The sequence below is a fragment of the Haliotis cracherodii genome, unplaced genomic scaffold (assembly GCF_022045235.1).
Source record: "Haliotis cracherodii isolate W230 unplaced genomic scaffold, xgHalCrac1.p SCAF_18, whole genome shotgun sequence".
Taxonomy (NCBI): domain Eukaryota; kingdom Metazoa; phylum Mollusca; class Gastropoda; order Lepetellida; family Haliotidae; genus Haliotis; species Haliotis cracherodii.
This window is the reverse complement of record NW_027266273.1, coordinates 1,109,836-1,126,178: the sequence shown is the minus strand read 5'-3', so window position 1 is coordinate 1,126,178 and position 16,343 is coordinate 1,109,836. Positions and strand designations below refer to the sequence as shown.

The window sequence follows — 16,343 nt, the reverse complement described above, 5'->3', positions numbered from 1 at the left end:
TGATTGTTCCGTGATTACTAAGTCACAGGCCATCACAAACACAGACTCTGGTAGTCAGACAGACAGTGGAATAACTGTCCCAGTTTGGTGATTGTTCCGTGATTACTAAGTCACAGGCCATCACAAACACAGACTCTGGTAGTCAGACAGACTGAGTGGAATAACTGTCCCAGTTTGGTGATAGTTCTGTTCTGAAAGATTTCCATGTTGCTGCTTACAGAACACACAATCCATAATTCCTTGCAGCGACATAATCCTTACATCACACAACAATATTACATGACCCCCAAATCACAGGGTATATAACAGCAACTTGAGTCAAGGTTATTTCAGCCATTGTCAGAAATGGCCTCATGGTGCCTTGTATGTAATCAGCTTTCCCTAAGCATGCTAAGGGAAGCCATCCAAGTACAATTCATACTCGGTGGCCTGTGTGGCCACTTTTATGACAAGCAAACCAGAAACATTAAATATCACCACACATCCAAATCAGAAGAAGCAACTCGAATGAAATTGTGAAAATCCACATGAAAATTAGAAAGTGATTACTCTACCTTGAACATGGGATTGGGAGGCAGATTTAATCATGTGATCAACCACTGGTGTGCCATGCTTGTCCCAGACTGTAATATCTAGATAATCGAGGATGGAGGGTCATGATCCATCGCAATAAATAGGCCAATCCATTGGTGTAATAATTTTTTTATAGAAATAAGTACCGTCCATGTTTATTATTGGGACCAAAAGAAATTGATGAAATGCTCACTTGTGCAAATCTCTTTTTGTATGGTTTATAGGCAGCTGTGAAATAGCTGGAATATTGCGGACTGCAACTTGGAACAACAAACAGACTAGTTATTACAAGTGAGAAGAGGAATCTAATCATGATAAAACAATAATCTAAAAGTAGTCAACAATGATCAATGAAAAGATTTATTCCTTGACAATAGTCACACTTACACACAAACATGACACACAACAATCTGGCCTATAAACATGGATGTAGAAACACTAACAATTATGTCTCCATGACTACCACAGATGTGAACACTTTCAGTCATCTTGAATGCCTCCGTTTTAAATGTTGAAATGAAGTCTCAATACGTGACCAGCGCCTTCTCTTCCGAGAAGATACACAGGCATGATGTCAGGTCACAACAGTCTTCACTATGTTTTCCACATTAGTTGTCCTCGGCTTCACGTTCAGCAATGACAAAGTCTCGAATGCTCTGTTTCCTTTTCATAATTTCTGCACGATTGCCTAGTACCGACTGTCGAGCCATAGCAAAGCCTGCAATGCCAACTGCTATGATCGTGGCCCTGGAACAAGGTAGAGTGCAAAGATTATAGAAGTAGGCTCTGTTTTTCAGCCTCAAGAAGCAAGGGTGTGGAAACAGATGATTAAGCACTTAATATCTTTCAGTTTCTGTATGGCAATTTGTGTTCAAGTGTAGTTTTGGACTGACCTTAACTTTCTGTACACATTTAAATCTTTCCAAAACACTGTACACCTTGAATGTCTGTAAAATGTAGGCTTCAGTCTGCACTATAAGATGTATAAATTTAAATCAATGTATTGTCTAATACAAACTGGTTTCCGGTAGGGCTGGGACGAGTCCTAATTTACTACCCGGGTAGCCACAACCCTATTACCCGACCCTACACGGGTACCCGCTGTTGGTTTCAAGAGATAGGTACAAAATGTCCGATTGGGAATAGTTTGACCGTTGCCTGAGCAAAATGTATTTAGATACACGTATAAAACGATCTGGTCATGCATATACACTGAAGTTGACTGAAGTTTATCTTTATTCAAACATATATTAGTCTGAAGGAATGCGTTCATAGTCTTAAAGAAATGTGAACATTAGTGACTTGTGTAACCATGTAGTTATAGTGAATTTTTGTCATGAAACAATATATCACGTGACTAACCACAGGTCCGGGTAGTACTATGGGAACCTTGGTCCTACTCAGTACCTACCTGACCCGAGTACCCAAGTTACCTGTCACAGCCCTATCTATTTGATACATTGTACAAAATGCATAAATAAAAATATAATGACGTCAAGATGTGCAATGAAAGTAGTTGAACAAATGATTATTTTCACATTGAATAATGATGCATTGAGATTTAAGAACTGTTTGATTTACAAACTCACTTTTTTCCAGTTTCTCATGCAATATATTCCATGACGAAAGTTAAACTTAACAGTGGTGTCTTGACAGATCAGCCAGAAGAGGTTATTTGAGTTCAAAATTATTTCAAATGAAAATATTAAATAAATTGGCAATTCATTTATTTGGAGTTGCTATACAATATGCATAATGAAACACTGGTATGCAATACATATTGGGTACGATAATTTCTTAAACAAAAAATGCACAAAAAAATCTACATTTATGAACATAAGTGACATTTCAAGATATGTTTATCGGTAATTTATCACAGTTCACTTGTTCAACAGTTGGTTCGCCTTAAGTGTTAGTCAGTGTTTTAATGGGACTATCCCACTGAGTCACAATTTTTATTCGATAGTTTATTCTATTGTGCCAAAGCCAATATTCAAAATACAGCAATCTAAGGGGTCCATGTCACAACCCAAATGTTTAAAGTTAAAGATTAGGGGTCTCCAGATTCAAATTCCATAAAAAAGACCTCAAGGACCCCCCTAAACTTTGAACAATGTCATGTGTCAACGAATCATAACTTATCACTGTATGTACTGCCTTAACAATTCCCCATGTGTTATTTGACTATAATCATATTGCAGGTCATCTTCATTATTTTTTAAAGATCTATGTGAAAAACAGGTTGGTTAGTTTTTGGTATTTCATAAAATTAATGAAATAATGTACATACATTTTTTTCCCTATTAGTAGTATTATAACTGAACATGCAGTCATCTGAGGTTCAAAATATATGTTTTCCCTGATTATGTGTCTAGGTTTGTCAGCACCATTTGGATATTTTGTTAGTTGCTCTCACATTAAACTGAAACGCTATGATATAACTGTAATACTGTTCAAAGCTGCGTTTTATACAAACTTTCTCATTCGTTCACCAAGAGCCCATGTCCTCTTTCTTTGCTCGTGCAGGCAACATTGAGTTGAAGGTCAAATATTTGTTTGCTGAAGATAAGTGTCATTTCCAGATGTATTTGTTACATAGATGCAGTCAAAGTCCCCAATTGGTTTCCACCGTCAAATATTTAGAATACTAATAGCTCATGTTGAATTTTAATAAATTCATTTTGATATTTTCATGCTATCGTTTTACACAGTTATCTCCCTTATCAAATCACCGGATTTTACATTATCGTATTGAGATGTCATATTATTAATGGAACAAGAAATGTAAGCTTTATCCGAACATACCATCCGACGTATATTTTAGACACTTTAGAAAAGCGCATGGTAAACCTGACGCTACGTCGTGGCCTAAATAGGTGTTGTTGTGTACTGTTGTGGTATCGACATGCCTCGGAAAGTTCCGGAAGCGTTCTTCTGACTGTAAGGTAATATTTTCGTGAACCGGAAGTATTGAATCATAACACATGTCAGGAGGAAATAATCGCCATAATACATCGTAATACACAGTCACAAGTGCAATGAGTGGCCAAAATTTCGAAGAAATTGACGAAGAGGATTTTGAAAAGTTTGCTTTGAATCTTGAAGATGTTGTCGACGTAATTGATCTCGATGATAACGTTCCACCCCCAGATTCAGACGGTTTGTTCAATTTTCGAGATGGGGATTTTTTTTTACATACCAAGATGTTTGATCATTTTTCACTTGGTAGTTATAACTTAAACTGAAAATTTGGTAAATAGCATTAGTTTGGATATTCGGATATCACATCTGTCGAAAACGATCAGAATATCTGTATCAGACCTCAAGAGGTCGAAACATTACCACGATCAGGGTTTATGGGGATGGGCAGGAAGTTTGGGCCACTGTTAAGTATAAAAATGCGTAGAGTTTCTGAAGACCATTCTAGGTTAATCATATCTTGTTCACTAAATAATCATGTGAGATCATACTATCTGTACTTTTTCCTATGTGATTTTTTATCATATAAGAAATTATAAATGTTTTCCTAGATGATGACAATGATGGAATGGAGGTGGATGGAGAGGGTGCAGCTGCCACTGGTATTGTTGCTGATGTTGACGATGCTGATATTGTTTTCAAGGAACACAAAGGTCATTATCCCATACCTTCTATTACTTTGATATAAGGCAACATAAACATGATGAAGGCCTGGCATTCAGCTGACCTAATGAAAAACATTTCCTTAGTCATGTTATGCTTGTGTCATGTAATGCTGTTCAAGACAATTTCTTCAGTTATTTCAGTCATCATTTTATTTCTTATCCTTTTTAGCGGGTAATGATTCATCTGACTCTTTACTCTTTAAGAGACCGCCTGTGCGGCCTATTGGTAGAGAATCTGCCCATGAGAGAGCAAATGTTTGGGGGGTTTGATCCCTACCACGTTATACCAAAATATGTTAAGAGCTTATACTTGTTGTTACCCTGCCTGGTGCTCGTCATTAAGGGGTTAAATCGAGGGCTGGTCGTCTCGGAGTCAGTATGCTGTGTCAGAGTGGGATATTCATGTTGTGGACTGCGGAATGGTATCTCTAGCACTATAAAATCAGCATTTGTCTGGATTAATTACCACACACACACTATAAAATAGGCTTTAAGAATTAGTTATTAGCTATGCAGATCCTTGGATCATGTTAAACTTTGTTTAATGGCCAGATGACAAATTTTATTTGTTCATCATGTGTCAGGATTTACAAATCCAAAACTCAGATAAAGGTTTTTAGGTCTCTTAACTATCTGTTGAAAACTTCAGTAGGCAATGATAAAGAAACTCCAACATAGATTGGATATGTTGACAGGGAGAGAGAAGAACTCTTTGGCTCCAAGCACTATGCTTCTGTGATTTAGTTTTGTCTGGGGATGTTCCTTCCCCTGTTGTATAAAAAAAGACAGTTATTGGAAAGAGTCCTTTCAACAGTACTGAATAGCACTTGTTTAATCATATTCATCACTTTCCTCATTTCTTGCAGATTCTGTGTTTTGTGTGAGAGTTGACCCCAAAACTTGTACCCTGGCTGTGACTGGAGGACAAGATGACAAGGCTATAGTGTGGAACATCGAGACTGGCCATGTCGTCCTTGAATGTACAGGTAAGGTTCATTTTGTTAGATATTATTACAAGGTTTACACAAAGTATTGTGTTTGAAAGCTGAATATATATACATATAATAGACATAGACCCTACAAAATAAGATACATAAAGGATGAAATAAATTAGTGATCAATAAGTTATGATCTCATCTTTGAAAGGCATTTAGAAGTGATACACATAAGGATACACCTGATGGAGTAAGCGTATGCTCCGAAACGTTGTGTTCCTCATAATAAAGAAGTTGACATCAAATATTCTCTTCCTTATGTTATGGTCACATTCTTACATGCAGTAGAAATTGACTGAATTTGTCAAGGTTATTTTTCTCTTTCATAAAATTACTTTCTGGATGATTCGTGTGTACACATTGGATTAATTGTCAGACAGCTGTTGTATGAATGTATTGGTGTATGGTCACCAGGTCACAAGGACTCTGTCACTAGTGTGGGTTGGAGTCACGACAGTATGTACGTGGCAACCGCAGATCTGAGTGGGTTGATCAAGGTGTGGAGGGTGGACACAAAGGAAGAGGTGTGGTCATTTGAGGCAGAAGATGTGGAAGTAAGTCATTCTCACACAATGGCAAGGAGATACTGCATGTGTAGGTGAATGTCTCTCTGACATCTTCTCAATGTCAAGGTCATTCTTTTTGTATAACAAGTCAAATGTAAATGGTGAAACGTTTTCATTTTGTATCCTCCCATCCCACTGCCTACATTGAAGAAATGAATTTCATATTGTGTTGGTTTTGTTGAATATGAACGCTTTGAACCGTACAAGTTCAAATCTTGTGTAAATGCTGCCACTAGCTCTGCCACTCTGATATACTGCCAGTTTGTATATTTTGAGTCAAGATTCTACACATTAACTACACCATTGAAGTGTGTAGCCCTCCCTAAATGATCTTTACCCATTTTGAAAATTGTCAACAGTGAAATAGTTCGTAGGTTTGTATATTGGTTTTCCATTGGATATAGTAAGGTTGTCGTTGTGTCTGCAGTGGTTGCAGTGGCACCATGGCGCCCATGTCCTCCTGGTGGGCACCGTGGATGGGCAGGTGTGGATGTGGAAGATACCAGGAGGTGACTGCAAGACATTCATTAGCCATGGGCCAGGTGCCATCAGTGGGGTTGTCATGCCGGATGGTGAGTTAGAACAGCTGACTGCAGTTACAAGAAACAGTTAAGGCTGCAAAAGTTTCAGTTGATGTAAGGAAAAAAGTCCATTTTGATATTCTTTGTATGAGGTAATACAGCGTTATGATTGTAAGATAGTCTCAAAAGTCAACATGGTTATCAAATTGATACATTTTGTATGCTTTATGATTGAGAATGATCCTGGATATTACACATTATATGAACCTCCAATCTATTAATCTGTTGTATTAGATCTGCAAAAAAACACACGGAGAGGGGATAATGCTGCAAATGTATGCATGGACTGCCATTAGATCAGTGTGTTGTTACATTGTGAATTACGAGGTCACAAGTGAGTGAACTGTTTGTGGTTGTTTAGGGAAACGAGCCTGTGTTGGATACGAGGATGGTATAATCAAAATATGGGATCTGAAGACTGGAGAATGTCAACACACTATCACAGGTAATGCCACAGAGAACTATTGTATGAAAAGGATCACAGATCCATTTCAATAAATTATGTCATGGTTTATCTTAGATGAATATGTTACTGTAGCGTTGGTTCAAGCCATAGACAAATGGATAAACTGTTGGCTTGTCAAGCAGAAGATTTGGATTTTATTCCTAACATGGGTATAGGATGTGAAGCTAATTCTTGGTGTCCCAAGCTCTGAAATGGCTTGAATAATGCTCTCTACTCATTCACTAGTTTTCATAATATGGAGTCCTTCGTGGGGATTCCCGATAATAATTTTGGTCCCCATCAACCAATGCTGGTCGTGAGAGAGGTCCATGGATCAGGTGGTCAGACATTCTGGACTGGCTTGTCATCGTACCCCGACAGTGTGAATTTTGTTGCTCATAATATCAATCACTAAATCGTCTGGTCCAGACTCGCTTTTTTACAGGCCGTCACCATATAGATGGCATGTTGCTGATGTGAGTTAAGCAAACAAACAAATGTAATATGGAGTATTTGTTTTTCTCCCCTCCCATTCAGTGGAGTGAAGATTTCTTGCTTCTATACATCAATTTGTCCTTCAGTCTGTTCAAACCCCATGAGCTGGTCAACAGGAAAAAATGCAGGAAATAGTTCTGAAATTCATTTTTTATAATGAGAAATTTATATTTTCAAAATTAGATTTAAAAGAGTTCTATCCCTTGCTTGTCGGCAATCAGACTTACACATTATACCATGGCGTTAGCAGGACAGAAGGAAACCTGTTTGTGATACTGTCAAAATATTATACTTGGGACTTTTATGATTGAAGGAACTGGTCATATATTATAGGGGAGGAGGGCCAGTTAGATTGAGAGGGCTTCATGAAAAAATCGAACAGCACAAGTGGGAAGGGGGTTGTGAAAATTTATCAGACTTACCCGGTATACTGAAGGGGGAGCAGGAGTGTTACATGTATTGGAAAGGCATGATAATATGTTACATAAAATGGGGGTGGGGGGGTTGTGTCAGCAAACAGTCAGTCAGTCCTAAGACCATATTGAGCACCACCCCATCCCCCTCTCACAAGCTGACCACCCCATGATATAAGACCAGTCCCTACTACATTCACATCCAGTGTGGAAATTAGTTTATCAAAACATAATTGACGGGTTGTGGCCCTTTTTCTGTAATCAATTTGCACATTATCACAACTCTTGTGTGTTATTTTTTATATAACAGCAGAACTTGTGCTATTGTAGAGTTACTAAATAGTTTTCCTTACAATATCAACTTCATCCAAGGTGAAAACATGAATTTTGAAAGGGGTAAGCGGAAATGGCATATGTTATTTTCAAAGAAGATAGTTTCGCATTGTACGTCATGCTTTGGTGGGTATGCGAGTATTTCATGCATGCCAGATGATGCGTTACAGGTAACGACAGCCACAATTCATCTGTGGTGTCGCTGCACAGCAGCAAGGACAACTCCCTTTTATTGACCGGCTCCACGGACATGACAGCCAAACTTATCACTGCTACAACGGGAAAGGTAAGACTGAAGATTAAACAATCCCTTTCCAAAAGTTAAAAATCTCTGTAGAGCTCACAAGTTTCACTGTCTCTGTTCCTTATTCTGGATAAGCAGGGCCTCAATGCAGAAGTCGGAATAGAGACTTTAATGGTTTCCATCAAGCAGTAACTTCATAAACAGTTTGGGGTTGTAGGCTTCGTGTAAAAGATACAAAGGGCAGTACAGTGTTTCCTCAGTTAATAGTTTGAAAGGAATTCCATCCATTGTGACGTAAAAAGGTCACTTGTTACTGTAGGTCTTCCAGGCTTTTAGAATGACTTGATGACTATCTCTAAGATAGAGTTGTAATGCGTCACTGCTTCATTTCGCTAAGTTACAAATCAACAGGTTCAATACAAAAGTGATACATTTGTATAAGCATGATAAGAGAAAACCTATAAAAAAAGGTATGAAAATGAACTGTATTAATGGTATTTTATTATGATATGTACATACATTCTCTATCCATTGTTAGCCACATTGATGGAAGTGTACTGAAAATGGTTTGTCTGAACGTTTGTTATTCCCAACGTAACAAGTGGCAAGTGTATGTGTGTCACTATTGTATCACAACCTTAATATCAAGATACATATATTGTATATGTCGTTACACCCATTATTTAACATTTTTTTCTTTTTCATCAACACTTTTTATGATTAATTATCTGATAATAATTGTGTTTATCAGGTTTTGATGACTGGGACAGTTAAGATAACAAACTATGCTGTTTCCGTTGTAACCAAAGTCTGTGGTATGTTTCAGGTGATATCTACCTATGATTGTTCCAGTCATCGCATTGGATCAGCAGAAGATGAAAATTCAGTGGAAAGTGTCGGTCTGTCTAGTGTGTAAGTATTAACCCATGTTGAAGCCTTGTGCTCCCACGGACACAGTACACCTGTATCTTGCTCTACACTTTTACCCACAATAAATAAATTTCATCCAAATTTTCAAATGGGGCAGTAGGCATTGTATTTTGTGCATTTTGTTTTTGTTTTTTGTGAACAAGCTGTTCAAGGCATCTGTGTATATTGACTGTCGACACATGTGAATCATGGATGTTTGGTAGAACTATGAATGATGTATTTCATCAAGTAAGGACAAAAGTGAATTAAGCAGCAATTTTCTGCAGGTACTTAGTAGCAACAAAATGATATGAGGCGGGGTGTTTGGTTGTCGGGCATGTGTGGATGAAAATCTAATAATCAGTTTATTATGGCCTTATCTGAACATTGCTGAAACAAGCACAACTCTGCACTTGGTATAAGCCTGTGTCTAATGCATGTCTCTGATGTTGATTCTACTGAGATGGATGAATACAATGTTTTGACCGTTCTACTGAGATGGATGGATGAATATGACATTTTGACAGTTCTTCTGAGATGGATGGATGAATATGACATTTTGACAGTTCTACTGAGATGGATGGATGAATATGACATTTTGACAGTTCTTCTGAGATGGATGGATGAATATGACATTTTGACAGTTCTACTGAGATGGATGGATGAATATGACATTTTGACAGTTCTACTGAGATGGATGGATGGATGAATATGACATTTTGACAGTTCTTCTGAGATGGATGGATGAATATGACATTTTGACAGTTCTACTGAGATGGATGGATGAATATGACATTTTGACAGTTCTTCTGAGATGGATGGATGAATATGACATTTTGACAGTTCTACTGAGATGGATGGATGAATATGACATTTTGACAGTTCCTCTGAGATGGATGGATGAATATGACATTTTGTCATTTCTACCAAGATAGACAGGTATATGTGATATTTTGACAGTTCTACTGAGTTAGAAGGATATGATATTTTGACAGTTCTACTGAGTTAGAAGGATATGATATTTTGACAGTTCTACTGAGTTGGAAGGATATGATATTTTGAAAGTTCTACTAAGTAGATGGATGTGATATTTTGAAAGTTATACTGAGATAGAATGATTTGATATTTTGATAGTTCTACTGAAGTAGATTGATGTGATATTTTGAAAGCTCTGCTGAGATAGATTGATGAATATGACATTTTGTCTGTTCTAATGAGATAGACAGCTGGATATGATATTTTTGCTGTTGTGCCAAGATGAGTGGATGTGATATTTTGACAGTTCTACTGAGTTGGATGGAGATGACATTTTGACAGTTCTACTGAAATAGATAGATGATTAAGACAGTTCTACTAAGATAAACAGGTGGATATGATATTTTGGCAGTTCTACTGAGATAGATGGATGAATATGACATTTTGACAGTTCTACCAAGATAGATAGGTATATATGATATTTTGGCAGTTCTACTGAAATAGATGGATGAATATGACATTTTGACAGTTCTACCAAGATAGACAGGTATATATGATATTTTGGCAGTTCTACTGAAATAGATTAATGAATATGCCATTTTGACAGTTCTACCAAGATAGACAGGTATATATGATATTTTGGCAGTTCTACTGAAATAGATTGATGAATATGACATTTTGACAGTTCTACCAAGATAGACAGGTATATATGTTATTTTGACATTTCTACTGAAATGGATTGATGGATAGGATATTTAGTTCTACTGAATTAGATGGATGTGATATTTTAACAGTTCTACTGAAGTAGATGGATGAATTTGATATGAAAACTGGTAACTAAGATGTATATGTTTCAGGGTGAACTATGCAGCAACAGGAACGCTGGGCGGTGTGATGAGCATCTGGGACATTGCCACACATGTAGTCAGACACCAGTGTATCCATGGCGTGAGTAGAATGTTTTATTGGTCATCGCAATGAACTGTGCAGTTCTTGGAACAAGACTACAATGACTGGTAAATGATCTTGGAGAAGGTTCACATGATGTGGAGAAGGTTCACAGTGGTAAAAATCAGTTTGACTTGCTTGGTACTTTCGTATATCAGGGCCCATCTGCCTTCCATTGCAGATGCAGTTGAAGGATAATTGGTCACACATTGTTTGCATTTTACTTAAGGATTGAAAAATATGTCTAACCATTAAAATTGCCTAAGCTGATGCAGTTGTATCTGTTCAGACCTTTTCTGCCCCAATATTTTTGGAGGTGTGTGTGTGGAGATAGGGGATATGCACACTAACATACCTGGTATAACAATTTCCTTTACATAAATACCTGATGACCTGTGGTTCTGTGTTGTACAGGATGGTATTGTGAAGCTGAAGTGGGATGAAACATCCCCGCTGGTGTACACAGCAAGTCTGGATGGAGTGGTCAGAATGTGGGATGCTCGCAGCGGCAAGGAGGAGACCCGCTGGACGGGACACTCAGCGGCCATACTGGACTTCGATATCACAGCGTGCGTATTACTGTAACATTAGTGTGTCTATCATACAGATTTTAGGAAGCAAGCATCAGAATGTTGTATTTCTTGAGCACAGGTTTTGTGAAACCAGTATGCTCAACACCCAAATGTAACTGTTTCTTACTCTTTACTGTTGTGAATCGGCAGTGTATCACAACATATTAATGCCTATCTGTCCTTAAGATGAAGGGCTGAATTGGGAGAGTCAAGATTCATGGTCTATAAGTCCAATCATCAAAGATATGACATATATCAAACAAACCCCATATATCAAACAAAAATGAAAGAAGTTCTATTTTACGAGAGGTCGCATATTGTCAACATCAAAAGTCATTGGGAGTAGCTTTCTGCCATTTCTTTAAGCTATGACATCACTGTGATAGTGTTTTGTGTTTTCATAGTACAGTATGACGTCATCAATTTGAAAAACAAAAAAAGCACACTGAACATTTTCAACATTCTGGTTGGCACCCAGTCTTCTTGCTTCTGCCTCAGATGGTTTTTTTGTCACATTACGGGGCTTTTCCTTTAGTTGTCAACTCAGGGGATTAATCACTGACAGGTATTCATTGTGTGGAATAGGACTGAGAGTAGCAGGTGGTTTATGGCACCCAAACAGGATGTAAGTAAGATCAAACTAATTAGAGAACATAAATTGTATTCTTATAATAATGTCAAAATCAAACATCATACTACACTCTCAACAATGTATGCAATATTGTTTTTTGAGGATTAACAGAAATAGCAAAACTTTCTGACTTATCCATATATAGCTAAGGATTACAAGATGGATTATATAGAAAGTAGACTCTGCATTCACTTGGACATTTAAATACTGTACTACGAATGTTTTGACTCTTTCCTCTTGGGTATTTGCACTAACCCCCTCCTTTTTTTCAATTAGAAAGTTACATGAAATATTATATCTTTCAAAAATAGCTGTCTCAGTAAAAGTTAAATACGCTGATTACAGATCAGCAGATGTCCTTAATTCGAACCATATTTACCCCTGGTTGAGCCAGGTGATAGCATTCCCCTGTCTGATCGTACCTCTTGTTACTGGACTTTGATATCACTGCGAGTCATACTGACATAGCTGTTTGAAGGGAGGTCGACCGCCTTCGTGGTCTCGTGGTAGGGCATCTGCCTGGAGAACAGAAGGTCCGCGTTCAAACCTCAGCTGCGTCATACTGAAAGACGTTAAAAGATGGTACTTGTTGTTACCCTGTCTGGCGGTCGGCATTAAGGGGAAAGAGCAAGGACTGCTCGGAGTCAGTATACTGTGTCTGAGTGTGGTATTCATGTTAACTGCAGCATGGTATCTCAGTCGGCTAGCACTATTAATTGGCACAGTACAAGCAGCATGCACATGTTTATACAAGTGCAATAATTCTAGGATGCAACGTTAAACCCCATTTCACCTCACCTTAAAGGGAGGTCATGGAGTCTTTGAGGACTTCTCCTATGGTATTTGATTCTAGGGACCCACTAAATTTTGAACTTTCAATATTCATGACAAGGGTTCTTTGGCTTTTCTGCTTAATTTCTCTGCACCAGGTTAGAATTGATCTTCAGTAACCCATGCTTGTTGTAAGAAGCAACTGAGAGGATCCATGGTCAGGCTTGCTGACTTGCTTCATGCATGTAATTGTATCCCAATTGCAAGGATCGATACCCCCATTGTCAATCACTGGATTGTCTGATCTAGACTATTATTTACAGACTGCCATCATGCAGCTGAAATATTGATGAATATGGCGTTAAACAACAAACGAAACAAAGAATTTCTCTGCATAGTACTTTAAGATTACACAGATTTAACAAACTGATGGACGTAACAAAAGTCACCAATGTTCCATTTGTAAATTCTTCCTTGATGTTTTAGTGCATAATAGCTCCTTTGTGGGGATTCATGGTTAGAATTGGTCCCCTGCACTTTATTGATGGAGAAAGTGGTCAGGCCCGGTGACTTGCAGTGTTGAACAACAAACAAAGTTACACATTGCGTAATAACTATGCTTGAACTGAATGAAAATATACTGAACCAATCACATAAAAACGTCACAATCCTAAAATTTTAACATTTTGACCAGTTATCATTGTGGGCCCTTATTGTGTATTTGAACAATAATGGCCTCATATTGTCTTCAAATAACACCCGTTTTGGTGCAGGTAAATCGATCAAAATCATGTGCACAGCACCATAGTCATGATAGTGGCAAAAGTGGTTTTTCACGTGCAACTGGTCACGGGGCCATAATACGGCACATGTTTTCAGCCATACTTGTTAACAGTCATTAACAAAAAAGGAAAAACACAAGAAAAGAAAAGTCTTTACGGCCATTTGTCATGCCACGCCTTTCAAATGTGCATCGTGAACGTGCCATCGGCATGTTGCAGACGGGAATGTCCGTAGCTGAAGTCGCCAGGACGATGGGTTGTAGTCGACGGACTGTTTATGATTTACAGACCCATCTACAGCAAACGGGTACCACCGCTGATCGCCCTCGGCCAGGTCAACCACATGTGAGGTCACATGCAGAGGATCGTCAGATTGTCTTACATCAACCCGTTACCGATTTTTGACAGCTACATTACCCAGAAATGAACTGTTTAGGGGTAGACTGAGTGGGCAAACTGTTCGAAACCATCTGAGAACTGCTCACCTCCAAGCATGACGGCCATACTGTGGGCCGATTCTTACTCAATTACACAGACGTCAACGTCAATTGTGAGCACAGCGACACTTACCTTGGACTGAGAGGAATTGGAATCAAGTCGTCTTCAGTGATGAATCCCGATTTAATCTTCGATTTTACTGATGGTAGGGCGAGGGTGTGGAGGCGCAGTCATGAACGTTACGCCCAGTGTTGTGTACAGGAAGTTGACAGATTTCGAGGCAGAAGTGTCATGGTGTGGGGTGCTTTCTCTGGCAATGCACGTTCCAGGCTTCTTGTCATCCGTGGCAACCTCAACGCCGCTGCTTACCGCGACCAGGTACTGGGACAAGAACTTCTGCCTTTTAGGGCAGCACATGGACCTGGTTTGATCTTCCAACACGACAATGCCAGACCCAATACAACAATTTTGACAAGGAATTTCCTTCAGAATGCAGGACTCAACATCATGGACTGGCCGTCAAGGTCTCCCGACCAACCCCATCGAACAAGTCTTGGATCCAGAACCAACCACAGAATTTGTAAGATCTTGGCACCATTTTGCAGCAACAATGGCGTCGTCTTCCCAATCATGTGTTCACAAGCATCACAAGGTCCATGCCGAGGCGTTGTGTGTCAGTTGTCAACGCACATGGTGGCCATACACGCTACTGAACTTGTGTGCCGTCAGATTCTCGTGCTTGGGGCTTACGATTTAAACTGTTGATTTTATTACCGAATACCATAGGTGCTTGGAACAAATTATGGTTACCACCGTTAATTAAAATCCTTCCTTGGACATTAATGATTAAGAATTACCTTCTCTGATACATTTGTCCGTTGTATATCATATATGGGATTACTTTTAAAAATGTGAAGTTTTTAATTTGTCTCAGTATATTTCTTATGGTTCAGTGTGGGCGTCGGTCATATTTTACTGTTTTGATATTTCTTTGCTTCATTGTTTCATTGTTTGGCCAGGGAAGTTTTTATATTGATTTGTTTGGCAACATTTCAGAGTTACTCCCCTTTGGTTGTGTAAAGACAAGGACACCTTTCTTTCAGTAAACATTTAGTTTGCAAATCAGAGAGTCAGTGGTCAAAATCAAAATAAAAGTACAAATTTCAAAACATGTTATTTCTTGATATGTTTCCCCCCCCTCCCCAAAGTATTGTCTCTGATTACCGGTATTGGGGAAATTGAAAATACATAATTAAGAGAGAAAATGTTTTGTTTCTGGTGACCTCCGTTGCGATATTGCTACAGTGTTAAACCCAACTGACTCTTCATTATGAAGTTTTGCTTTTATTTGTGCTCAAACAATGTGATGACAATGATTCTGCAATGTTCTGTAACACAGCGTTGTCTATATTTGCAGGAATGGTAACAACTTGGTGACAGTTTGTGAGGATCATACAGCAAGAGTGTTCTCAATTAAATCACCGGAGAGATGAATGCAGCCCTTGTACAGTCATGTTTTATAAATGTATAAAGAAAGTACAGTTCTTTGTCTCTCTTCTTGAACATGATCTAGTTATTGTCATGGTCAGTGTTTGGCTGTTGTCATCTGTAAATATTGACCACAAGCACGCTTAGGGTTTTTACATGTTCAATGTATCAACAAATTATCACAAGGTAGTATTAGATTTTTTGGTATTTTTTCTTAAGGGCTAGTATATCTAAAGTTAGCAGTTTCAAATACCGGGTGTAGCAGTCACTTCTAGGTGTAACACAACAACCCCATGGGTGCTACAAAGTCACAACTAGGTACACCAAAGTCACTAAGAGGTGCTACAAAGTCACTACTAGGTACACCAAAGTCACTACTAGGTGCTACAAAGTCACAACTAGGTACACCAAAGTCACTAAGAGGTGCTACAAAGTCACTACTAGGTACACCAAAGTCACTACTAGGTACACCAAAGTCACTACGAGGTGCTACAAAGTCACTACTAGGTACACCAAAGTCACTACTAGGTACACCAAAGT

At 38.5% G+C, this 16,343-nt stretch overlaps 1 protein-coding gene and 1 long non-coding RNA gene across 2 annotated transcripts; one reads left to right on the top strand and one right to left on the bottom strand.

Annotated features, from left to right (window-relative positions):
* Window positions 1-919: 919 nt before the first annotated feature.
* LOC139465647 (uncharacterized) lies at window positions 920-3,500 on the bottom strand. Its single transcript, XR_011653173.1, has 2 exons — window positions 3,379-3,500; window positions 920-1,320 (listed from the first exon to the last, which is right to left on the bottom strand). It is a non-coding gene; the product is annotated as an uncharacterized lncRNA (long non-coding RNA).
* A 27-nt stretch (window positions 3,501-3,527) lies between these two features.
* LOC139465646 (angio-associated migratory cell protein-like) lies at window positions 3,528-15,849 on the top strand. Its single transcript, XM_071247380.1, has 11 exons — window positions 3,528-3,732; window positions 4,104-4,205; window positions 5,084-5,203; window positions 5,627-5,766; window positions 6,206-6,350; window positions 6,721-6,804; window positions 8,216-8,331; window positions 9,116-9,201; window positions 11,031-11,121; window positions 11,536-11,690; window positions 15,733-15,849. Exons 1-11 carry the CDS (start codon window positions 3,612-3,614, stop codon window positions 15,806-15,808), a joined length of 1,236 nt encoding a protein of 411 aa, XP_071103481.1. The 5' UTR covers window positions 3,528-3,611; the 3' UTR covers window positions 15,809-15,849.
* The last annotated feature ends 494 nt before the right edge of the window (window positions 15,850-16,343 follow it).

Bases quoted from the DNA above. Each gene is read 5' to 3' on its own strand.
- LOC139465646 (XM_071247380.1), top strand. From the start codon at position 3,612: ATGAGTGGCCAAAATTTCGAAGAAATTGACGAAGAGGATTTTGAAAAG. The intron at 4,206-5,083 runs GTCATTATCCCA...CATTTCTTGCAG, and splicing joins TGTTTTCAAGGAACACAAAG to ATTCTGTGTTTTGTGTGAGA. The intron at 11,691-15,732 runs GTGCGTATTACT...CTATATTTGCAG, and splicing joins CTGGACTTCGATATCACAGC to GAATGGTAACAACTTGGTGA.